Source organism: Pseudorca crassidens, chromosome 10 (genome assembly GCF_039906515.1).
Source record: "Pseudorca crassidens isolate mPseCra1 chromosome 10, mPseCra1.hap1, whole genome shotgun sequence".
NCBI lineage: Eukaryota > Metazoa > Chordata > Mammalia > Artiodactyla > Delphinidae > Pseudorca > Pseudorca crassidens.
This window is the reverse complement of record NC_090305.1, coordinates 73,428,438-73,454,930: the sequence shown is the minus strand read 5'-3', so window position 1 is coordinate 73,454,930 and position 26,493 is coordinate 73,428,438. Positions and strand designations below refer to the sequence as shown.

Below are 26,493 nucleotides of genomic sequence, written 5' to 3'. Positions count from 1 at the left end.
CAAGAAACCAGTGGTGCCCTGGATGGCAGACAGTCCAGCAGAGCAACCCGAGCCCAGCTCCAAGTCCAGTTTTCAAGCTTATGTACAATGACTCCTGGCAAAAGAAGGGAAAAAATGTACTTGAATTTTAAAGAGGGAATCGAGCAGGGGTGAACACTCAGGCAGGCTGGAGAGCAAGTGTGTCAGAGATTGCAGAAGTGCTGGAGTCATGCCATTTAAAAATATCATTTCTTGTTTCCTTGTTTCTGGCACAAACAAGCTACGGAATCTCAAAAATTGGGTCATCATTTTTGAATTCCCTGCTTTCAGCACAGCACTCAGTTGGTCTTATTGAGTAGCTTAAAAGTCTGATTTCCTGAGCTAACACTTCCTGGCCATTCAGCTGCGGAGGGGGGGGGTAATAAATTGGGGGGACTGTCTTTCCCACTGGCAACCAATGTGCAATAGTTCTCACAGGTGAGCCTAGGTCCATCCTTGCATTTCCTGATATCATATATTTAACAGCATCATATATGTCCAGGAAAGCACCACTAATAGACCACCATTCTCCCTGGGAGGCCAAGGGAAGGGAGACAGGTTGACTCCTGGGGGGACAAAACTGGCCTCCTGATCTCGCAGGGTGATGATCTTTCTCATTGGCTTTGATGTTCCCAAAAGCGTGGCTGGCTTGCGCACAGGGAACGCGGGGCTGTGAGGAAATCATCCTATACGAGCTTCACTTAGGGTCAACAAGAGCCCTCACAACTCAATGGAGTGGTCCCTACCACCAATTTTAGCAATTCTAGCAACAGATTTAAACTTACCTCCATCTGGGAGCAGGTTTTGTGAACTTTTACATGATTTTCTAAAATTATATCGAGGCTTTAAACATCACTTCCCATCTCTGAGTTCCAGATTTCTAGCAAGCTGCCCCAGTTTGTCAGTGTGAGACAAGACACCCTCCTCCTCCTTTTGACCAGGTGAAAATGCTTCCTACTTCTCTGCAATCACTTGTTTCAGACCAACATAATCACCTCCCAGTACAGGCTCTGACTTCAGGACCAGACTCTAATAAATGCTACGCTAAGGGAACAGGGAATGCATTGTGAGCTGAGTTTCTGAGACTCTTAACACTCATGCAAAAGGCATCAAATTTCAGAAGATCTTCTGGAGCATGAACACAGTCATGGGGTTAAGTCTGGGCTTGCTTTATTTGACCTTGGTTTGTTTTATTTTATTTAGGCAAACTTTCTCGGGGGACGCAAGGAACCATAAAATCCCTTACCTTTTAAAGGAGCCCATTGTTAACAATTTGTTCATCACAGCTCCCTCCACCTCACCAAAAAAGTCTCCAGTCTGCAGGGAAGAAAAGAAGACCCATGAGGAAGTGTAGATAAATAATGTGCCCAAACACCAGAGGAGAAATAAAAACGGACACACTCTGTGTCCTGGAGCTGACAGGGGCAAAGAGCAGGTTTTCAGGACTACTGTTACATAACAGCAGAAAAGGTCTTAATAGTCATGAGAAGTTATGGGATTACAGAGCAAACTAATAAGCAGATGTGAATATTCCAAATACATGGCAGGGGCGAGGAGGCAGGGTAAGGGTGACATTGCATAACACGTGCTGAGTGTTGTAATTAAAACACACATGCACACGTGTGCACACACATGCATACAAGCACACACGCATGCACCATTACTCTTGGATGGAGGGAGTAGGCATTAATCTGCTCTCAATCCCTTGTGATTAAAACACTACTTCATACAGACAGAAACAGGCTGTGAAAGGGCTTCCTAAGCAGTAATAAAAAGAATTGTTTATAATTCCTAAATGCCCTGTTTAGGGATATGTAGCAGTCTTCTTCATCGGCTCTATAAATTTCCTACAGCAGAGAATATGTCCTTTCTCTAAATTACTTTCTGAGGAACACCCTCATTTTGTCCATAGGCAGTTAATATGTTGACCAAGAATGAAGCTGTCCAGCCCTGCGAAAAGAAGGCTTGGCCCGTCAAGACTTCCAATGGCCAACCCCAGCTCTGGGGCTGTCTTCAGGGCACTGGAGGCCTACCAGTCCTTCCCCAGCGCCAGGCTGATGCTCCTGCAAGTCCAGTTCTTGGTGCTGGCCGAGATTTGCCAACTCTGAATGGCGGAATGAAGGATTAACATCCTCGGGCATCCCTCCAGATTCCTGGAGCCACTATCATCAGTGTCCCAAGGGGGAGGGTGTATCCAATACAGCAGAACAGAGCTTGGAGCAACAGCCTTCCTCTGCCAACACCCTGGAAGGGGCCAGTGTAGATCAGTAGAGAACCCCCATCTGTACTGTGGGTGCTCTGAGGATTTATAGCTTATGTGGATGTGGGTGGACGGCATTACACTCAGAGCCCGAATTATATAAATTCCATAGGCTTTGTATGATATTAACTAAATCCTGATTCCATTACAATGCAGTGACCTCAACAAGGCTCCTAGGAGTTTTCAGGCAGAAAGGCACATACAGACTTCGCCAAAAAGTCAGAAGAGAGAGGAGGAAAGAAGGAAATGACATTTTCACTGACTGAAGGTCAAGCATTGCCTTTTTCACTCCAGGGACACTTGAACATTTGGCAAACTCTGTGGGTATGTGCTGCCGCTGGGAGCAAGAAGGACATTTGCATTTCTTGTGTGTAAATATGCCAGTATCAATGGAACTGGTTGTAAGATGAAGAAGAATTAGCCTAATTGGAGTACAGGAAACCAGACATCAAACAAGCTGAGGCAGAGCAGGCCCATAGGCTCCCTGGGCTATTCTATCCAGAAATGAAGCATGGATCAGGACCCACATGTAGTGGCCATGGCTTGGGAAAGGGTCACTATTTCAGTGGTTTACTTTGTTGGTTGGTCCAAGAATCACCACTGGAAGACATCATCATGTCCTTCCTCCCCCAGGATCAGGTTCCCACCCTCAGCCCTCCATGATTACGGCAGGATGACAGAGCTTCTCCTCACAGGGGACTGATTTGGTTTCTCACTCCTCCCAGACACACGGGCATATTACTATAGGCCTATGGCCAGTCCTGCTCCCAAGAGACTGGCCTTGTTTCATGGGCTCACCTTTCCTATCTAATGTCCATCAACTGTCCAACATCCAGTGATGTCCAGCATCTGAGGAGACTGTGTATGCACAGCTTGAGTCTCAACTGTGTAACTGTCACCCACCAAAGGTGCATTTAAAATCTCACAACATGGGCTTCCCTGGTGGTGCAGTGGTTGAGAATCCGCCTGCCAGTGCAGGGGACATGGGTTCAATCCCTGGTCCAGGAAGATCCTGCATGTCGTGGAGCAGCTAAGCCTGTGCGCCACAACTACTGAGCCTGCGCTCTAGAGCCCACGAACCACAACTACTGAGCCCACGTGCCACAACTACTGAAGCCCGCGCCCCTAGAGCCCACGCTCTGCAACAAGAGAAGCCACCACAATGAGAAGCCCGCGCACCGCCACGAAGAGTAGCCCCCGTTCGCCACAACCGGAGAAAGCCCTCACGCAGCAACGAAGACCCAACGCAGCCAGAAACAATAAATAAATAAAATAAAATAATAAAATAAATAAATTGATAAAAAGAAAATCCCACAGTGTTCTCATAGATAAGAGGGGAAACTGAAGCACAGTTCCCACATGTTACCTGGAGCCCGTGTTCACAAATTAACAAGCCATTGAGCTTAGACACTAAGGAGTCATACTTAAAGGCAATTAATTAATTTATTAGGCATTAATGGGTCTATCGCACTGTTGACTATTAAAATATTTTAAATGATTTAAATGAGACTTCATTATAAAATGCTAGTATCCTCAAATATTAGAGTTAGAAGAAGCCTCCTTTAGTCAACCATCCTCCTTTTATAGAGCCTGCCAGGAGTCCCTGGCGGGTTAAGTGATGCACCCAAGATCCCAAAACTAGTTGAGGAAGAGAGTTTGCATCAGAAACCATCCGCCTCCACTTCTGGTGTTACTTTACTACACCACAGTGCGAAACTTGTCTGGATTTGACTTTCTTTTAACATGCTAATTTCATTTCTAATTGCAGAAAAAGTTGTCAGCCACCAAGTTTTAAAGGAGAAACCCGTGTTTCTCTATTACAATGCTATTGATTTTAACTCTTATTTTGATTTCCAAATATCAGTGGAGCTTTCTTTGCTGAGCGCCCTAGCTTGGTTTCTTTCCATCTCTCCCTCCTGCCCCTGTACTGCACACAGCTCAATTAAATGAAAAACATTCTTCCTCTATATGTGGATTCTTGTCCCCCTGTGTTGAGAACCCAAGTTAATCCTTGAGCTCAGATAACTAATTTTTAAAAACTCAAAACCAGAAAGAAAGCCATAAAGAATAATTACATTGGCATACATAAATACATACATATATTTGTGTGTATATATAAATTACATATATATAAAGATAAAATATTAAAAGGAGGAAACCTCCTTAAAACTGCCCAAACTCTTTCAGGCACCTCCATGTCAAGGCAAAGAGTTCTATAAATTGAACATTTTATGAGTGAGGGAGCAGACCCTGGGCTCTGCACCCCTCCCCTCCTCTCCTCTCCGGAGGTAAAATCTCTTTGGGGCCTGCTGAGAAGTAGGCTGTGACATTCTTAAAGGGATGGAAATAAGGTTTTATAATCTCCTGCTATTACCTCTTAAATACAGATCATGTCTCAAAGTTTCAACACCATAATTTGTTCCCCCAGACCCAAGCACAGTCTGGGATCCTTACTCTGAGTAGGTAGAAATTTCTCACTCACTTGTGTGTAGTCTTCAGACACCAGAATAAATCCATTATTGTCTATGAGGTAACAGTTCACAGTCTAGAAAATAAAAACACCACAGTTTCAACTTTGGGTTCTCAGACTGCTTTTACACGAAATGACGTACTTCCAACCTGAGAGACACCTATTTTAGGCTGTTTTGGGAGAACTGGAAATGCCTGCTGGCTCTAGGAGTTAAGGCTATGGTTAAGCTAACCCCAGCACTTACTCTTCAAAACTAATTAACAAAAATAAAACACGAAGCAAGCCTTGAACATCCCCGATTAGGATAAAAAGAATATACATTTTAAAGTTATGCATTACAGTTTATCTTCCTTTTCAAAAATTTTTATGACCTGAATAATATTTCCCAGGAACAAAGTGTCCAGAGGCCCCCGAGCCTGTATTCATGGTGGTTGAAGTACGGCCTGTTTTGAAAGCAAAACGCCAGCACAATGCCATTACTTTAATGATGTATTAATGAAAACACCGTGTCAGCTCAGAAGACCATCAGGGGACCAGGTAATATTTTTTAATTTGTTCATAGACTTAGGCAGGAGGGAAGGGGCAGAACTTCTGTTAAAGGGTCCCCTCAGGCCTCCTAAAGGTTTTCAAACTGTGTTTTTAATTGGGAGTTGGATTTGGGGGCAGGGCTGTTAGCTTTTGGTAGCTCAGATTTATAAATTGTAGCAAGGTAAGCCCAAACCTCTGCTTCCCCCATGCTACTTTAATCTCAAGTGAATGATTTGCTACAGGCTAAGTCTTAATTACAGTGCTGTGGAGTTTAAATTTAAGGTTTAATTCCGTCCTTGATGTAACTCAGTTTCTATTTATTGCAGCTTTACATACCGACTGCAACATTTAATTTGTAACATATCTTTACCCTGAGCTAAATTCCCCTAGCTCCAGACCACTGCAGGGCTGGTGTTTTCTGGGACATTTACCTATCTGTGTAGTCGATTTTAGTGAGGCACAAAAGTACAGCAGTAAGTTGGTCAGAAAGATGCATCCTTTATTAGTAGGCAATGGTGGAGAATCGGCAGAAAATTAAAAGCCCTGCTAGCATGTTTTAGAAATGAGTCGGCTGCTTTGGTGAGCAAGCGTTTCTCTTGGTTATCCCAAGGGGCCAGATGAATGACTTGGTCACACTCTTGCTATTAAAAGAAGCTCTTAGCTGCAAGAAGACTACTTTGTCCCTGGTGGTAGTCTTGACAAACATTCTCCTTTTTTAGGACACAGCACTATGAAAGCACTCATAGAGTTCTGCTGTCCAATATGGCAGCCACGAGCTACATGCAGAGTAAAGCTTAATTTTAAGTTAATTGGGTCATATCAGACAAATCTATACCCTTGTTTATTTGAGTATCCTGATTGTCATTTTGCAGATATAGACCCTGAGGCAAAGGGAGGTTAACCTCCTTTCAGTCATACATGTTGAGCACAGAAGTGGCCTCCATATTAAAATACTGACTCTCCAAATCCTTGCAATTGCATAGAGATCCAAAGTCATCATAACTCACCCTCTATCCCTAATTATAAAGTGAGTGCCTACTCAAACATCCCTAGCCAACTGGTATTGCTGCTATTAGACCTATATCTTTGGTCAATCTCTGTTCATCTAATGTTGTAAATATTAGACAGTACAAAGCAAATAGATTATAAAATCAACTGAAATCTTCGGAAAGAGGCAATATTTCATGAAGTCCATGAAAGTGATATTGGAGATCAGCTCCAATCACACAGGAAGCCATTGGCACACTAGTATCTGTCAGAGGTAACACATGAAGAAAGAAAACGTCACCACAGATAACATGAAAGATGCTTCTGAAGAGAATGATTTCAAAAGCAAGGGACTAAGAGAAGCTCCAGGGGAAACTGATCAAACTCCACTACATTTGACCTTCCTTGTGATCACTCTGAGAAAATCAAATATAAAGTGAAGGATTCTACATTGTGATTTTTATAATTTTATCAGAAATATTATACTCCCTACTCCCAAACCAAATGTGTCCTTTGTTTATAGAATTAGAGTATGACTGCAATTATAATTTAAATTTGTTAAATAAAATAAATGTATTTTCACCATTTCCACTTTATTTAGAGACAAAGCTTCACTGAAATGTTTCATTATTTGCCATTAATGTTTGTTTCTTTCCCCACCCTCATTTCTTGGAAATGAGGACCTCTGTGCTCCTTATAATGGCCAGCACTGGGTGGAATTAAGGTTGGATTGGCCATTAGGAGACTCACTTCTCAGGTATCCACCTTTGCTCCTACTCTCTTCTGGTGTGGAAGGCACAGAGGGAAGGCATCTGTAAGAAACAGATATTGCCAACACTGTGATTGACAAATCACTGAGAAAATCACAGGTCAGAAGCAAGGATGCTGTGTCACTGATGTAGAATTGGGTCCCTTAATCTGAAAGGTGTCATTTAGTTTTCATTATAGACAATATTGCTATGTTAGGTATATTTAGTCTCTGTAAAGACTTCATAAACAGACCTTCCTTGATTAAATTATCGGGAAGTATGGTGGAATGGAGTAAGGCCACTGGAGTAAAGCGAGCAGGGTACTGGGTTATGAAACAGGACAGAATTAGCCAGATTCCAGTCTGATAAATTGTTTTCTCTGTCTCTTTACAATAAATGGCCAATCACCTTCTGCATACTCCCTCCTCCAGTAAAAGTAAATAGAGGAGATATTTTCTCAGCTTTCCCTCACTATGCTACTTCTGCCCCAAATTAGATACTATGCTACTTTGTATCTCTCAGAAGGAGTCTGCCCAGAGCCCTGTCCCAAGGGTAGACTGACAGGCTGAAGGGCTTGGGGAAACCAGGAGCTCTAAGTTTTGACAGATATTGTAAGCAACCACTCCACAGCCACCTGTGACAAAACATGTAAAGATGAGGTTGTTTGAAAAATGCAGAGACAAAGACAGAGTAGGTGAGAGAAGTTGTCTTTTTTTAAAAAGGTATCTTTCTTCAACTACTTGATGACTCAGTATTGCTCAGAGAAGTCCTATTCCAGGCCACAAAGGCAGGTCAGGTAGATATCTGAGGTTTAGAGCCCCAAACCAGGCCATGGGAATTGGGCAGTCACAGATAGAAAGGAAAGCTGGGGAGAAAGTGTACTTGGGGGTGAGAAACACAGCACCACGCCTGTGTTACCTGGAAGGTTACCTGTGTTACCTGAGGCTAAGATACTAGCTTGAGAATCGGAGACTTTGACACTTGCTATCAGTGTGACCTTGAGCAAAGCCTTTTAACACTCCCAGTCTCAGTTTCCTTATCTGAATGATGGAGACAGCAACAACTATTTCAGAGGAGTGGTGAGAAGATGAAGTAGGCCAGTGAGTACAAACTGCTGAGCACAGAGCAAGGTGCATAGTGAGTACCTGAAGGACTTGTGCTTGTGTCTATTCAGCATATGATGTTTATTGGTTACCTACTGCGTGCCCTCTTTATAAGTATCCTACTGCTGCAAATTGAGTTTCTCAGAAAGGGAAGTTGTTACATAGTTTATAGCAAGAGGCTGGGGAGGCAAGTCAGCTGATAAGCGTGTGCGCTCATCTCCCCTGCTAACCAGTTAGCTCCTGGAGGACAGGGGCTATTTCTGACTCTGCTTCCCATTGACTCCCCGGGTGTTGGAGGTACCAGGCACGTAAGGAGGGCTCAGTAAACGTGTCTTGTAGGAATGAGTGAGTGTGTGAGAGGCTGCCTCTTAGGTTCTGAAGTTAACGTTCGCCTTGGGTGGAATGGAGCTCCTTAAAGTCGTCAGTCAGGCCCATGGCCAGGCCCTCCGTGAAGATGGATCTACAAGCCAGGAAGACATCTGGCCATACCAACTCCACCCACTGGCCCAGGGCACTCTAGCCAAGGCCCAGGGAGGCCATTGTTGGGAGAGACAGAGGGGCTGGAGTGGATCCAAGGCAAAGCATGTCTGATAAGTCTGTGGGAGTTGGGCCAGGTCTTCAGTACAGAGGAGAAGCCAGAAGCATGTGAACTTAATGAGCCCCCACAGCTGTTTTTAATGGGGACCTGATCACTCGAGGGCAGTTCGGGGAGTGGAGGGACATGGCCTCAAAGACTTAATTAAAAGCTATGAAAGGGGAATGACACGTGGAAAGAGTCTGCTGAAAGGATGGAAAGGGGCCTGGCTTTTCCATTTAAAACGATGTCAACTGCTTGCCTGAAGCCAAAATTTAGAGTCAAAATGGGAAATGGATGATAGTTTCAAAGTGCAAAATGAGCATCAGATCAAGTTCAGCAATCCAGCAAATTCCATGCTTAATTTTCAAAGTGTGTGAACTTTTAAAATGATATTTGAATGGGGGTCCATCCCAATGGCTGCTAAAGGAGATCATTAGTAGTGAGGAAGGCATGCCCAAGTGGAAACTGTCATTGCCTGAAGTGTATATGTGGTTGCCGTCTGAGGTTTTAGGTTCAGGTGAGCCACTACTCTAAGGGAAGAACACGTCTGCAGACGTTTTTGTTTGATAGCTAATGTTTACTGAGTGCTTACCATTTGCCAGGAGCTGTGCTATACAGTTTTCATATATTATCTCATTCATCTTCATCATTACTCTGTGAGGTAGGTGTTTCTACCCCCATTGTATAGTTGAGGAAACAAAGGCAAGGCTTATTACTGTCAGAGTCACAGTTTGAAGCTATTCTAACTCCACAGCCTATACCTTTAACCACTATGCTAGACCACCTGTGACATCAGTTACTGAACAACTAATATATATTGTATGTTTTGAAGTCTAAGTGGGAATCCATTTCCACTTATTTCTATACATGAGAATGCACAGAGGCAGTGTGGGTTGTAGGAACACTGCCTCTAACTTTATTCATCAAATTATTCAACCAACTATTCATCCATCCACCCAACCAATCAACTAGAAACCAATCAATCAAACAACCCAACTATCCAAAACACCATCAATCACACTAGCCAACCAACCATCCATCCAGTCACCCAACTAACCAACCAACTGTCCTCAGTTCCTTTACCACAAATAGGGATTAGTAATTGTACAAGTAAAGGGCTTAACATAGGGCCTTGTGACACTGATTAATCAATATTATTGTTGAGCCGAGTTGTCTTGAGCTGAACACTCCAGTAAGACAATTAATGCCTCAAAGACAGAGGAGAGCTTTGAAGCCACTTGACTATCCTATGAATGGCATCCCCAAACTTACTGAAAGGGTGTTGATCATAAAACATCATAGGGTACTCTTTCCTACAGGAAAATTATTTTTGATCTGATGGTCAGGAAAAATTGGGGTTTTGCTGAAAAGATGATTGATTAGTTTTTACTCTTTGGATAGTAACTCATATAGCAATTATGTTTTTTTTTAAACTGGCAGCCAGATCTTCGGGGACTGAGCATTTTGTACTTTAGCTTCACCCTGGACTCCCTTTTATATTTCTCTACTTGTCTTTGCTTCACCTACTTTTTGGAAATATACTTCTAATCTATGTTTTCTGAGTTAGAATTACGTTTGGTTAGGATTTCTTTAATCCCTGTGGTAACCAGAAGGAATATGAATGTGTGATCATTTATAAGTTCCAGTTTATGTATTGACTAATGGTTTGGTTGACTCAGAGAGAGGAAGGCCGCCTAAGCCAAAGTGAAAGGCCACTTCACACCTGCTTGATCCAAAATGTGGGGCAGAAGATACATGGGATTGGATGCTGTAAAAACTTAAATCTGATGGACAGACTTAGGACAGTGGTAATCTTTTTTCTTCTATTGCTCATGTGTGGAATTCAAATTCCTCCTCCCAAGATTGAGGGAGAGGGAGAGAGATAAAGAGAAAGAAAGAAGGGAGGGAAAGGGAGTTGTAGGAGGGAAGCATTATGCTAGAATGCAACATTCTGAGTTTTCAACTCTTAGATTTTTGGCTTATTACACGAAATTAAGCAAGTCATTTTATTTCTCTGATCCTCAGTTTCTCCCTCTGCAAAATGGGTCACATATTCCTATCCATTTCATTGGGTAGTTAAGAAGATGAAAAGAGGTACCATATGGGGAGAAAACTTTGAGAGTTGTAATATGAGTTTCAAATGGCAGTAATTTGCATCGTTTTTTATAAAATGCCAAAGTCCCAGTAGTGCTGTTCGTGGGACATTTACATCACATTTCTCCAGCTCTCATAAACTGATTGGGAGAAGAAAGAAAAAGAAAGAAACAAAGCAAATGTCCTTGGGTTTTTGGAGATTGGTCCAGAGCAATCTGTTAGACCTGGCTCTGTGAGACATTCCCCCTGTGAGAAAACACCCTTAGTCATCCAGCCACTCCACCACCACCCGCCTCAGCCCCTGCCACCCCCAACTTGATTAGGGCAGACACAGGGCCAGGAGGCCACCATACCTCATCATCACAGCTGATAGAGCATTTGCCATCCAGAGAGGCGCACTGTGGGGTGAGGGGGAAACAAAAGGAAACGTGTCATTTGGACACACCAGCGTCTGCTATGACTGCCACTTAGTTACTCAAGGACAGCCTATCAAAGTCCTAGCCTGTTATGTAAATTTCATCCAAATTTCATCCAAAGGGAATGTACTCTCTAGGATGAGTACTAGCTCTAAACAGTAATATAAAAGACAATTTGGGGACTTCCTGGTGGCACAGTGGTTAAGAATCTGCCTGCCAATGCAGGGGACACGGGTTCAAGCCCTGGTCCAGGAAGATCCCACATGCCCCGGAGCAACTAAGCCCGTGTGCCACAACTACCGAGCCTGCATTCTACAGCCCGTGAGCCACAACTGCTGAGCCCATGTGCCACAACTACTGAAGTCCATGTGCCTAGAGCCCACGCTCCGCAACAAGAGAAGCCAGCCCGCTCACTGCAATTAGAGAAAGCTCGCGCAACAAAGACCCAACGCAGCCAAAAATAAATAAATTTATTTTTAAAAAAAGACAATTTTGGGGTAACAGGGCCCTTTTTCATTTTAATTTATGTTGTCCATTTTAATTTATGCTTCATTCAATATTGATGTCTTTTTAAGACCTCAAATCTTTGAGTAACAAGAAATATAATTATGTATTCATTTAATTTTAAATTAACCCCCAGTGACTTTTTTTTAAAACTCCTGTCTGTGTTCTTGGTACGTAGTTTCCTAAAGTATCTTCATTTAAGAAATGATATACCATTTCAACATTTGGAATTGGACAGATGGAGGCAAATTATGTGTTGCCATTTCTGCTGAATTACTGAACAAATACCACTGAGATTACTTAGTACAGAATGTATAGTGCAAGTGAAGAATGTTCCCAGATTATCCAAGGCAGAGAAGCCCTTGGCCAAAGAAGGCATGCTTAGTCTAACCTAGTTATGCAAAAGCCTTCAAAAGCGATTCACAAATAGGTAATTGGGCACCACAAGATTAAAAGAAAGTCACTATGAAAATCTGCAAAAGTCCCCAATACTTAGAAGAAACACTTCTCTTTTAGAAGGTCACTAGTTTGATCTCACAATTACAACTGTTGCAGGAGCAAATTCCCTGCTTTCCCAGCATGTGTTGTCTAACACGCTGTCAGCCCTTTACTTTGCAGTGAAATGAAAGGTAATCTGAGCAGCCCAGCAGTTCATTTTACAAATATTCATCGGAAATCTGGTACTTTTAGGCTCCGGGTACTCAAATGTGAACACCTGTATAATAACAGTGTCGCTAATGCTTCAACATGCTGATTATAACTTACCTGTCTGCTGGCAGTCCAGAACTTCCTTTGGAAAAATTCAAGTTTCATCTGAATGCCTACAGCTTGGACAAATTATAAATAAAACATGGCATTAGAGATCTCTTTACACAATTATTTAAGATTATCATTGAAAATTATCTGTCAAGGTAAGATGCTGATGTAAGCATATCAGATAAGAACACTTAAAAACTAAACTTACAGTGAAGCATACAACTAAAACATTTTATCTTTCAGGTAAGGAATTTTCAAGGTTACCTGTACTCATAGAACTCTTGACAGAACAAACTGAGCACAGTGCAGATGGTTCTTTGGAGAGATGTTACTTGAGTGTTTCTAAAATTCATATACTTGTGGTCACCACCCTCCCCAGCACAGCTGAAAACAGGAATGGAAATAAGAAGGATATTCAGAAGATCACGGTTTCTTCAGGGTTCCCATTTCGGGGTTCCCAATTATCATTGCATGAACTTGCATGCCTAAAATGTGTACTCTGCATATATTTTTGAGATATGAAACTTGAAAAGTACTTGTCCTGAGGCTGGTGTTGGAAGCAAGTCACTTGGCCATGATGTGGCTTTGTTGAACTGTCCCCCAGCATCCACATCTCAGTGATCTTCTCTCCCCAGCAACTCTGGTGGAATTATATAGTTCTTTGCTTGTCTGTGTAAAGTTCCCTAAGGCAACAGTGGATGCTACTTCTAGTAAGAGAAACGTGCAGAAATGGAAGAGGTTAAGAAAGTGATTTGAAACTCTGGGAAGAAGAATTCGGTGGAACCTCAGAACTAGGCAATGAACAAGCTCAGAATATTTCTCTCTATGAAGTCAAGACAAAGTAACTCTTGAAACCATTATCGAAAGTACTCAAGTCAGGGAAAAAAGCTCGTCAGATGGTGAGAAAACTTTAGAGGAGATGGAAAGAAAGAATGAGACTCTGTGCTGGAAACACTGCACTCCCCAAGGGACACCATTTAGCCCTGGGCGGTTTTGCAAACTTCAGTCCATTGCACACAACTTCCCCAATTTTTGCCATATCCTTATACCACCAGTATTGTTATTTATCTTTCCACATGTTTTTTCTTTTGCTGAAATACCTACAGTAACTTCAATCTACATAATAATACCTATCAAAAGAGATACACAATTACCAAAAAAAAAAAAAAAAAAAACAACAACAAAGAAAAACCAAGTTCACCCATATACTTTTATGTGGCCACCATGTTAGATGCCCCCCACCAACTCCCACCTTGGGTAAACGTTCTTCTGCTGGCTTCTGGAACTTGAAGATTTATGAAGGTCTTGGGCTGTTACCCTTATAAGTACCAAGTACATTTCTACTTCCTAAACAAATTGTTGGAGCAAGACCTGAGAGTCAAAGTTAACTGGGATATGTACACTTAGAGAGACTCATCCTCTATCTTTGCACTTGGAATGTCAGACTCTAGGGTGAGACTAGAGCTAAGCATGGCTGTAACATGCAGAATGGAAGACTCTGAAATGCACCATTTCAGCACTCTGGGTTCATCCCGCTTTACCCAAAGTGTCTTCCATCTTCCGGAGCACAAGCTCCCCAGCGACAGGGACATGTTGTTGCTCCCCACTGGATCCCTGCCTCCAGCAAGGTGCCAAGCACATAGATGACTCACTGGTAAATGATTGCTTTTTTAGAAAATCTGTTCAGGTGATAGTATAGTCACTAGATGGATGGATGGATACATAGATAGATAAACATCAGTGTGAATTATAATCATACCTGAATAAAGGTTTTTCAGTGGCAGTTCTCAACACATTAGAACCATCTGGGGGACTTCAAAAAAACATTCTGATGCCTGGTGCCTTCCCCCTCCACACTAAGACCATTTAAATCAGAATTTCTGGGAGTGGAGCCTAGGCATGGGTATGTTTAAAAAGCACCTCAGGTGATCTGAATGTGCAGCCGGGGTTGAGCTAGGCTACTCCACAGGCCTTACTGTAGATAACAAGTTGGCTATGGAGGACCTACCACGATATGGGCCATTTGGTCAGACTATAGCATAAACTGCTCTTCCTAGCCCTGGAGAAAATTTCAGAGAATACCTGAAGGAGGCTGATATTGAAGCCTGAAGGCTGTTCACTGCAGTTTCAAATGAATCTTGTCTTCCAAAATGCCTGACGATCCATATCCCTATTGGAGACGAACCAACTGAGGAAGCTGTAAACCAAAGTGCTGGCTGGGTTTTTAGTCAGATCCACCGGCAGGCAGAGGTAAGAGCCTGACCTGGACTTAAGAAGGGGCTTGAGGCAAGTATCTCTGGTTCTACCAAACACAGGGAGGGATGAGAGAAAGCTGACCTCAGAGCAGAAGGCCTAAAAACTGTTGTGACATTCAGTCACTGGTATCTAAGAGGAGGGAGGAAAACGAGTTTTCTCTCTTCCTCCGTGTGTATCTCTTCAGGCCAAGGTCAACAGCCACGGCAGGCTTCGAGACACAACAGGATAAAAGCAGAGGGTTCCCTGAGAGAGTCACCCCACGGTGACCTTTCTATGGTGTTTCTATTCCCAGCAACCCAGAGCTGCCCCTGGCCCACCCATTGTCTACTGAGTTCCCCTGTCAGTCACCCATGCCCTTTCTGAGCACCCTTCCCATTCTCTGATGGAGGCCCTGTTTTCACCTCTCTAATGAAGCTAGCTGCTCCCTCCTGGGTGTTTATCCATCTCACATACTTGCAGCCTGCTATCATCTGCCCCTTTCGGTCTGTATCCCAGCTCCTCAGAGTGCTTTAATCTTGCTTCATGAGTCAGTCCCTCCATGCCATTAATCATGCAGGCTGCTTCTCTCTGATCTCCCTCCAGCAGGCTGCATCCTCTCCCTGGTCCTGATGCCCTAAACTAGACACTACTTCCCTCACTCCTCACTCACTCCCTGTCTGGGCCATGAGGTCGATGCCAAAGGACTCCCAGACAGTCTTGATTATAATGGATCTGCTCCATTTTGCCCTGGCTGTGTTTTTTGTTGCCCACATCCCTTCCAGCAACTCTGGCCCATGGTTTCCCACTTCCGGGTTTGTAGTACATTCACCTACAAGTTAATATACTTCTCTATGATTAAGAGATTCACAAGCCCATTGGTGGGTCAATTTCACGACCATTTGTTCAGTGGCGCTTTCTATGCCAAGCTCTAAGCTGGGTGCTAAGGGGAATGAAACCACATGCTCCCTCAGAGTCTATGTGGGGAGTGGCCACGTGGTAAAAGCAACATCAGAGGCTTAAACAGAGAACTGTGGAGCACAGAGGATGGGGCAGACTTGGCCTGGGGGAATCGGTAAGAACTTTGTGTAAGATAAAGCATGGAGATCTAACTCATAGAAAAAGTAAGAACAGAGGAAAGATGAGAATCAAGTGCAGAAACAGCACAGGCAAAAGGATGGAGCCTTTCCAAAGACCATACTGTCTTCTGAGGCTTGAAAGAATGTGAGTGGGGGAGATGGTTGTGCAGGCTGAGGTCAAATGGAAAATGGTCTTGAATGTCAGGCCAACACACCTGAAGAGTATCCTGTAGGCCAAGAGTTGGCCCAAGGGCCAAATTTAGCCTCTTTTTATCCATAAAGTTTTACTGGCACACAGGCACCCTTATGTGTTTACGTACTGTCTGGTACAACAGCAGTGCTGAGTAGTTGCAACAGAGGCTGAGTGGCCCACATAGCCTAAAATAACTTACTGCTTGGCCATTTACAGAAAAAGTCTGCTGACACCTGCTTTAGGGTCTGAGGAGCCATTTAAGATATTGAAGTAGAAAAGTCAAAGGACCTCAGATCTGTATTTCAGAAGGTCCACAATGAAAGCCCTGAACAGGAAGGACTAGGAAATGGCCCGGACAGTGGGAGACAGGAGAGTGAGGTGAGTCAGGCAGCCACAGCCACTGGGTGCATTTGGCTAATTATCTCTTAAGTACAAATTGATTTAAAGTAAAAAACAAACAAGCAAACACCAAAAAAACAGAATAAAAAATCCCCTCCACAAACAAACAAAAATGCTTAAGGGCATTCCTATGGCTAATTCTATTCAGAAAAACAAATACAAGCTTCCACAAACAGAAATTTAGCTTCCTCTTGCTATTTTCCTTTGTTTTGTTCCAGTTTTATTTTTCCTGTTTTCAACTTTTATCAGAAAAAAGATCATCATTACTTCAACAACTCCTCCTCTCTTCTCCCATCCCCCACACATCCCAAATGGAACCTGAGATATTTGTCATGCCCGTCTATTTTGTTCTTTCAACATTTCAAGCCATAACGGTATATTCTGATTCAAGTCAATCCTGCTAATTTAATAAGAAAAACAAGGACTGAAAATGCTTTAGCGAAACCCAAGTCCCAAAGAGAATGCAGAAAATTAAAACACCATTCCTGGGGTTTGAAATTTTTTAGACAGTCCAGAAAATCATCAACATATTTCTCCTGGAGTTCACGGTGCTCCTCACTTCCATTTGATTATAAAGGCTCCCCGGCTCCCTGCTAGGAACTTTCAACACAAGGATGGAGACAGAGTCCCTTTTCCATGACTGCATCTGGTGGTTCCTTACTCACCTCCCAGGAGCAGAACTGACCCAGAAGAAAAGTATCCCTGGGGACCCTTCCTAGAACGCCAATATCATGTGAGCCTCCTAGGACAATGACCTTAAGATACTAGGATGGTCTTTGGAAACCAACAAAACAGCAAAATCATCGTTATGAGAATTGTCATCCCAAAGAGCCCCAGAGCCTTTCATATGAAATATTCATGCATCTGGAGCACTGACACCTCATAATTTGCTTTGAATTAGTCAGGTTACTGTTGCCGTAACATACCTCAATACTCTAAAGCATGCGTGAGTACAGATTTTCAGCTCAGCAATACAGACCACAGAGCTTCCATGAAATATCTTCCTTCCAGTCTTCCTCTTTCCCCAACTCTCTAACTTCCTTCCTACCTACTTTTCCCCTCCCTCTCTTCGTCCAATGTTTATCAGAAACCAGATACGTGACAGGTGGTGAATGTATTGAAATGAAGACAGAAGGGATGCAACAGCCATGGATGGAGGCCTGGGGAGGGCAGTCAAATCGCTGAAGAGAGGATCAGACTTCAGGATATTCAGAGCTGACGGAGTCGAGCATGATCCAAGCACCAAAACACAATGGCACTTCATTTGCAGAATGTCAGTGATGAGTGCACTGGAATTGGGACCAACAGCTGACCTCACATGCTGCAGTCCTATGTTGTCCAAATTGGTGGCCAGTAGCTACATGTAGCTATTTAAATCAAAATTAAATAAAATTAATAATTTAGTGCCTAAGTTGCACTAGCCACATATTAACTGCTCAATAGCCACATGAGGCTAGTGGCTACTATACTGGACCCAACAGATCCAGAACATTTTCATCATCACAGAGAGTTTAATTGGACAGTCATCACTGATAACAGGAAGGAACACAGAGAGGAAGTGGACACTGGTGTCCCTTGAGGATGAAAGTTAACGTTTCCCACAGACCCATCCATGCTACCCACTACCTGGAGGTGAAAGAAATGAGGATGACTTAGGTATGGAGAATCTAGAGCAGACAGACCTGCCTGTGTGAGAAGACCTGGATTTGCAAGGGGAAGATGGTAATTAGTTTGAGAGAAACCCAAAGAAATCAATGCAATATGCTCAATGTGGCTACCACCCTCAAGATTTATTTATTTTGCTTTATAAAATTTGAAAATACAAATTACATTTCCAGTGCTATTATATTCAAATGCATTCAAGATGAAATCATGCATGCATCTCATATCAGGTTAATAGACATGCATTCAAGTGTAATCCGAGACTCACCAAAGAACAATGTTACATGTAAAATTAGAAATAAAATAACTTTTTCATATTGTATTCATTTAGAAATAATTTTCTGTGGGCTTGGCCTCAACTGGCAACTTACCCCTAGGAGCACAAATCCGGTTTGTAAAACAGTGCTCACCACGCCTGGCACGCAAGCTCACACAAAACGCCCCTACCTCCATTTGCCCAGTTCTCCAGCCATGCGATATATTCACATACACATAGAGAGCTCATCCAGGAGACAGAAAAACAATCCTGCCGCCATCAACAAATTATAACCAGGAAAGTGTTTATCAAGAGCTCTGGTTGTGAACACTATTTCTAAGACAGCTGAGTGCCCATGGGTACATCATTTCACTTCTCTGTCTCTACAAAGAGAATCACACTGGCTCTAGCTTCTGAACAGGACTTTCGTGGGATGGGGATAAATGATACAAAATAAAAGGATGTGTATCAGAACACTCTAAAGGGTTGACAGTGTTGTCAACATTCATGTGATGATTTGTTCCTAGTTTTTAATCCTTTTTGCTTGTATTTCACCACCAAGTGCACCTTTTGTGCCAATATATTGACACTGAACAGAAGATTCATCCACGATAAATCCATATTGTCCACTGCTACCAAGGTCCCTCAGGATGTAATGTTGGTGGGTAAACACTCTACAAAATTATAATACCTTAGAAGTGGGGAAAGGCCACGTGAGCACTGGCAAAATGAAGCAGAAAACAGAAGGCAAAGATTCCTTTCCAGCTGAGCAAGCTTGAAATGGATTTTTTCCCCTTCAGGATTAATGAAAGGTGTGTCCCACTCCTCAAATCCCATCACTCACCCCTCTGGAATTGTGATTATCCATGCACACTCAGGACAAGGTTAGATAGGTCAGCGTATAGAATCCAAGAGGGTTTTGTCCCTGATACTGTCACCGTCAGCTCCATGTGCTCATCAGCCAGGCTACCCGGACACAAAGCTTCTCAACTGACTGGCTACTGCAGGCAGCATGGGGACAATTATTTCATTCCAGTGCTCAGGCTCCCCTGGGCTGGCTTGGCCCACAAACAGGAGTGTTTTCTTCTAATAGATTCCAATTCCAATTCATGGGTAGGAATATGGTAGAAAACCTTCTCCTTATTAGAGAAAATAAAACTCTAATAAGTTAATAAATAAAATACATGCTAAGGATTTCCTTTGTATTTCATCACTTAGGAGTGGAACAAGTTTTCTTAAAATCCAAATTCTACAAGTACATGCTGGCCATACATTTTCTCAACTAGAAAATGAGCTCCTTTCTGGCCATATTTCTCAAGCAGGGTAGTGGCTCTTTTTACACAGCTGGGTTAATATCTCCCACCTTGTCCTCAGCCCCCCTCTGACAGAGTCCCTGAATTTTCATTCCTTTGTGCCCAACAGCAATGACGGCTTGCAGTGACAGTAACAAGCCATGGCACATTTGGATTACAACTTGCCTTAATTAACGGTCAACTGTAATAGCTGCTAGCCAAGCCACATTTGTTTAAATGTTTTCTTCTGTGTGTTTTCAAAATAGTTAATTGCAAGTAGAACTAACAATGAATCTGAATGTCACTTTTTTGGAATATTTCATGATTAACTGGGGGTTTGGGAAAAGGCCACTGTCCTGGAGAGCTGAGGAAAAGAACTCTAACCTTCCTTACATCAAATACAAGCCCATTCCAGGGGTCTGCTAATGTCCAGGATAAATGACTTACCACATGAATAACAGTTTAAAACTGTAATGTGAATTATGACATAACTCATCTGTTAAATATTTCATGTGAAGATTTTAATGATTTGCATGATGGAATGTTGGACAAAAAACACAACTGAAATCCTGGGACTAATTTGGGCGAAACTGAGAACAGAGTATCCTCATGGAGACGAGGGGGAAGAAAAGGCAGCTGCATTTATGCCCCCCTGGGTGTCAGACTGGCAAGTCCAAAGGCTTTCTTAAAAGATTATAGGGACGGGAGAATGATCAGCAACAACCTTTTGAAAAATATTTAGATCAAAGCCACTATTTGTTTATTATAATCTTGGTAAAGCCTGAACATTAATCTCCAAGGTATGGTATTATTTCAGAAATTAGGGGGAAAAAACACATTCTCACAGGAGCAGGCACACCTCATATTTTAGCCTATGCCGAGTGAAGAAATACAATGACAAAAGGGGAGGAGGCATTTTAAATATAAACCCCTCACCGATTGCATATTTCACTTCTGAAGTATACCCTGTGGTATTGGGGTGGAGGGGGGGTAACCTTTCTTATACATGCTTTTAAGTAACAAAGAGCTACATGATATATGTCTGTGGTGAGAGAGAGGGAGGGAAACAGGACTCATTATCGCTTGATTGACAACGCGATAGCAGAAGATTTTCTTTGAAGACTCATAGCTGCAGAGGTCTGTTTTAATCTGGAACCATACCCACTCACTGTCTGTGACTGGCTTCCGGGAATGTGTGTGTAGGAAGGCCTGATCCCTTCGCCTACACATTTCTTTTGTAGTCACTTTGTTTTTGTCCTGTCAGAGCTTCTTGGGAGCAGTCACCTTTGGTAAAGTATAATAAATGACAATTATGAATGTTTCCTCCATTTAGATTCTAATTACTTGACAGAATCAATGTTGAAAAGAATTAGCAGGGCTGTGGAATGGAATAATAATTTTCTTTTCACCCCTGAGGTAATCTGGAAGCATTTTTCCAGACTTCATCTGAAGAAACCTATATTCCCTCAGCTTTCTGAGGCCACTGAAGCTGGCATCGAATAGTTTTTGTCAGATCATTTTAAGCTCACAAAACTCTTCAAATAATATTATTTCAATAAGGTTTTCAAGCCAGTACATTTTTAGAGTCAATTCCCATCCTTTCAAACTTTCAGAATAAAACATTTAATAAGCCTCAGGCTTCATTGTATTTTAATCAGGGTTACGCAAATCAATGTCCATTAAGAAAATTGTAAGTTTCCAAATTATAGCTCCCCAGTTAATAATTTCTTATTAGGTCACCACCTAATAACAGTTACCAAAGAGATTATAACAAAATCAGGGGTCATATTTCCAAACATTTCAAAACCCATAATAGAATGGTCACATATATTTGCCAAACACCTCTGAGCTGGATGTTGATGACTGTATTCAATGCAAAGCAGCACTAAAACATCCACATGAGAATGTAAATTGGTGCAACCACTACAGAGAACAGTATGGAGATTCTTTAAAAAACTAAAAATAGAGCTACCATATGATCCAGCAATTCCACTCCTGGGTATATACTTAGAAAAAAAGAAAACACTAATTCGAAAAGATACACACACCCCAATGTTCATAACTGCACTATTTAGAATAGTCAAGACATAGAAACAACCAAGTGTCCATCTACAGATTATTTGGTTTAAGAAGATGTGGCGCGCGCACGCACACACACACACACACACACACACACACAATGGACTACTACTCAGCCATAAAAAAGAATGAAATATTGCCATCTGCAGCAATAGAGATGGACCTAGAGAATATCATACTAAGTGAAGTCAACCAGTGAAAGACAAATATTATATGATATCACTTATATGTGGAATCTAAAAAATAATACAAATGAATCTACATACAAAACAGAAACAGGGCTTCACTGGTGGCGCAGTGGTTGAGAGTCCGCCTGCCGATGCAGGGGACACGGGTTCGTGCCCCGGTCCAGGAAGATCTCACATGCCGCGGAGCGACTAGGCCCATGAGCCATGGCCGCTGAGCCTGCACGTCCGGAGCCTGTGCTCCGCAACAGGAGAGGCCACAACAGTGAGAGGCCCGCGTACTGCAAAAAAAAAAAAAAAAAAAACAGACTCGCAGACCTAGGAAATAAACTTATGGTTACCAAAGGGGAAAGGGAGGAAGGGAAGGGATAAAATAGGAGTACGGGATTAACAGATACAAACAACTACTATACATAAAATAGACAAGCAACAAGGATTTACTGTTTAGCACAGGGAAGTATATTCAATATCTTGTAATAACCTACAATGGAAAATAATCTGAAAAATATATATATATAACTGAATCACTTTGCTATTCACCTGAAACTCACACAATATTGTAAATCAAATATTCGTCAATAAAAAAAAATTCACATGGACAGTTCACGGAGCTGGAGGAGGGTGTCCAGTTACTCTGATTCTCCAGCTTATATTCCAGGGCACAGAGAAGGAAAGGGACTTGTCCAAGCACACCCAGCTCATCCTAGGGATTCTGAGTCCATTCAGACCCCCCAAAACTCAGATCCCTCCAGGACTGGGTGGGAACTGTGGTGAATGAGAGACCACCCTGTGCTGGTGTCAAGTGAGCATCTCAGCTCAGCTGATGCCTTGTGGGAATATCTTCTGGATCCTGCAAGTTATTCTGATGCTGCAGGAGAAGCTGAAAATCTAGAATTAATATACAGACAATTCATTGAAAAATTCACAGCACTCTGATAGGGTTGCCAGATAAAAAATTCTGATTTACTAAATCTGGCAATCCTACACTGAGAGTCACATGGCACATCCCAGGCAATAAGCTGGGGTGACCTCTGTTGCATGTTTAGCCCTGAGAGCACTGAGATAGCTTGTGTTCTGCAGTGAAATATCAGGACTGGAAACCAAGGTCGCCTCCATCAGCATGACTTTCGTGATTTTACTGTTTACTACAGAAAATTCTTGCCCAGAAAGATAAGGCTATAAACCAGTAAAAATACTTTATGATTTACTTGAGAAACTTCCCTTAAATCAACTTATCTAAACAACAGACTGATCAAGAACAAGAGAGGGCTCAACTACAGAAACCGCTCACTTATCAAACAACTCTGGATTTATCAAGACTCAAGAGGTACACCATTCTTAAAGGAACCCAATCCCGATCAGATCCCCACACTGAAGACCCACCCAGACCCCAGAACCCTATCAACACCTGCCTGACTACCCTTTCTTGGACACTCGTAAGACCCTGTCAGGGCGGTGTTCTCCCTCACTGAGCTAGGGAATAAACCTGATTTTGCTTGGTCTATGGACTCTTCTGATGGTCTTTTTGTCAATAGTCAAACCGGCTTTATTTTTATCAAAGCATTAATCTGTATTTGGCATTAAATTATATTATGTGTTATTTACTGTGTTTTATTCCTACCTAGCTAGCGTTAAGCTCCTGGAGGGCAGAGGCTGTTTGTTTACACCTATATTCTCTGTACCTAGAGAAGTGCCCAGCCCAGGTAAGCACTTATGATACAGGTCAAAGGAATGACCCGGCGGTTTGATGCTGTGCTGATGGCGATGTCAACTATTCTCAGACTGTTTTCTCTCTCAGGAGACCTACCTTTGCCATCCAGGTATCTTGGGCTCTGTCCTGAGGGAAATGAAGAGCCATGAAAAGGTTCTCAGCAAGGGATGGATGTGAGATGTGAACAGATCCACGCTTTGGAAATATCTGCAGGTGGAGATAGTGGGCTGTATAGTTTGTGTGCGGGGCTGGTTAGGATTTGGTAGCACTCATCGAATCAGGTGAGAGATGATGGACTCCCACTCAGCAGAGGGCACTTGGGATTGGATGGTGAGGTGCAGTCTTGTTTCTAATCCCTCCTGGCTGAGTGAAGCCTGGAACCCTGAGTTTTTCCACTGGCACATCAATCTCATCTGTGTCTTGCCAGACACTGCCCATCTCTTCCACCTCAAGGGCCCATCATTTTAGCTTGGTAAATTTCAGCATGTTTTGATTTTGCTTGTAAATGAATTATTTCATGAAACATGTTTGTCTGCTCACCAGGCATGTCTTGGAATTACTGTTCTCTTAAGATAGTATTAGGGAAGTAGTCAATAAAGAGGGAGAACCTATAGGATGAGTAGGAATTCATGAGGACCTAGTGACCTGGTGAACAGGGACGGTGGAGACAGCATTTTAGGCCACATGCAAAACCCCAAGCTGGGAATAAGCGTGAAGTGTCTGAGAAAACTCCAAGACCATCTGCATGGCCAGTGCAAGTGAAGAAGGTACACTTCCCTAGTCTCTATCAGACAACAAGCAGGGCCTAACAGGGAGGTTCAAACAAAATCTGGTGAGCATTCTGGGGATAGCTCCTCAGAAGCAGAATTGCCCTCTTTTTTTTTTTTTTTTGCGGTACGCGGGCCTCTCACCGTTGTGGCCTCTCCCGTTGCGGAGCACAGGCTCCGGATGCGTGGGCCCAGCCACTCCGTGGCATATGGGATCTTCCCGGACGGGGGCACGAACCCGTGTCCCCTGCATTGCAGGCGGACTCTCAACCACTGCGCCACCAGGGAAGCCCCAGAATTGCCCTCTTGATAGTGGGTCAACCAGGCCATTATCTCAGTCTCTATCCAGTGCCTCCATTTCATTTGACATGGAAAGGACGAGAACAACAGAAACAGCCCTGGAAAGACCATGTGCTTCTGAGTGTGCTCATGCGGGAAGGCAGCCTGCAAAGACAAGATCAGCACACCATCGGGCCTGGTTCCCTCTCACCATCTAGACCCCCATTCTAAAGCCAAATACCTGGGTGGTAACGTGTTCGGCTATGGCAAACCTGGACTAGGTCCTCCCACAATAGCTGCACACAATGTGTTTTTGAGCAGGGAGGCAGAAGGGAATGGGAAGTACAAGAGGGGTGAACAGCATTTTGGAGTAATCAAGCCTTTTTTTCCCCTCCAACCTCTTGGACTCTCAAGAGCTTGGAATATTTGGGAATTAGCCATGGGGTGAAGGATGCCAGTTTTGTCCCATAATTTAACCAGGCAGATGTTGAGGATGGAAAAACCATTTTCTGTCATTAAACAATTGCTCCCAAACACATACTTGGCAATACTTGAGTCTCTCATTTGGGTTCCTGAACTGACTTTCAGAACAGACTGCACTGGTCATGTTCCTGTGCGGGGCCAGGGTGGGCTGTGGAGACAGGGTGGGTGCTTCCTTCTCTGATTTCGCAGGAAGTCCAAATCCCTCTCAGCAGGGTAGAGACCACTGTAGACAGGCCTCAGTAAGGCCTGTCTACAAGTAAGTAAGGCTGCCTGACCTCAATGCCCCTCAACTCAGGCAATTATTCTTTCTCCAAAGGTTCCTTGGCACCCAGTAGCCTTCAGTAAAGGCTGACTGACTGAACGAATGAATGAACAAGCAAATGCACTATATTCCAGGCACTAGGCAGTTAATCAGTTGCCTCTTGTGCTTTCTTTGAGGGATAACACTTTGAAAGACAGTTGTTACCAACTTTCTTCCCAGAGTTTCCTGGCACACCCTGGCTCTTCTCCATTCCCTCATCTAAAGCATTCCATGCTTAGGGCCGTGGCGAAGGGAGGCACAGAGGAACTCGAGTCTCCAAAGCTGAGGCCCAGAGGAATCTCAGGGCTGGAAGGACATTATGGCAACTGCCAAAATGGAGGAACTGGGCGAGTTCCTCCCCTCTCCACCCTGCCTCCAGCCCCTAAACTGACTGCATGGGAAAGAAGATCTGACTGGAAAGGGAAGCCAGAGATGTGGCGGCCCGGAGGAAAGACCTGCACCAGGACGTCCTCGTAGGTGTCAGCCTTCCCTGCTCCTATCCTGGGACACTGGAACTTGGCTTCCGCTAGCCCTGCTACTGCTGCCAGAGGCTGCAGACAGACGGCGCAGCCCGAGGCTCCCTGCTGGCTTGTCAATAAGGCCCAGGGGGCTGCTGACTGACTCTAGGGCCACCTTGGGCTGGAATGAGGATGCCGTGCACGGCACTGACGTGTAACTGAGTCTCCACATAGTTTTTCCAAGACTGATATACTGTGCACCACTCACCAATCTAAGGTGCTGCCAACCCTCTATCACAGGCCCCAGATTCATTTCGTTTCCTGGCCTGGACTCCTTGTAGATTCCATGTCACCTGCAAGGACCTTGGGTTTCAAACCACTGTGGAACGTTTCCTCTTTTTTGCTAAAAGTTAAACAAGTTGGACCTGATGTAATCACAACTACCCAGAACATCTGCAGCTCTGCTGAGAGTTTGTAAAATCTGAAGATTCGATAAAATCCTCACAGCTAGATACTGTCACTGTCACCTCTGTTTTAATTCTGAGGATACGAAGGCTTCTGAGTGGTCAACCTAGAGGTCAACTACATGGTTTAGAAGCTGAGAGGGACTCTGGAGGAACTAGGATTTGAACCCAGATCTTCATGACTTCAGAGA

The 26,493-nt window shown here is 43.3% G+C and overlaps 1 protein-coding gene across 6 annotated transcripts in view; it reads right to left on the bottom strand.

Moving 5' to 3' along the window:
- The window catches only part of CACNA2D3 (calcium voltage-gated channel auxiliary subunit alpha2delta 3), a 785,949-nt gene that overhangs the window by 70,913 nt on the left and 688,543 nt on the right, over positions 1–26,493 (bottom strand). For all 6 annotated transcript variants that reach the window (XM_067754783.1, XM_067754785.1, XM_067754784.1 and 3 more), the window contains 4 exons: positions 12,472–12,533; positions 11,140–11,184; positions 4,761–4,823; positions 1,265–1,335 (listed from right to left, as the gene is read on the bottom strand). In XM_067754783.1, coding sequence (XP_067610884.1) covers positions 1,265–1,335; positions 4,761–4,823; positions 11,140–11,184; positions 12,472–12,533 — 241 coding nt within the window. The remainder of the gene's footprint in view (positions 1–1,264; positions 1,336–4,760; positions 4,824–11,139; positions 11,185–12,471; positions 12,534–26,493) is intronic.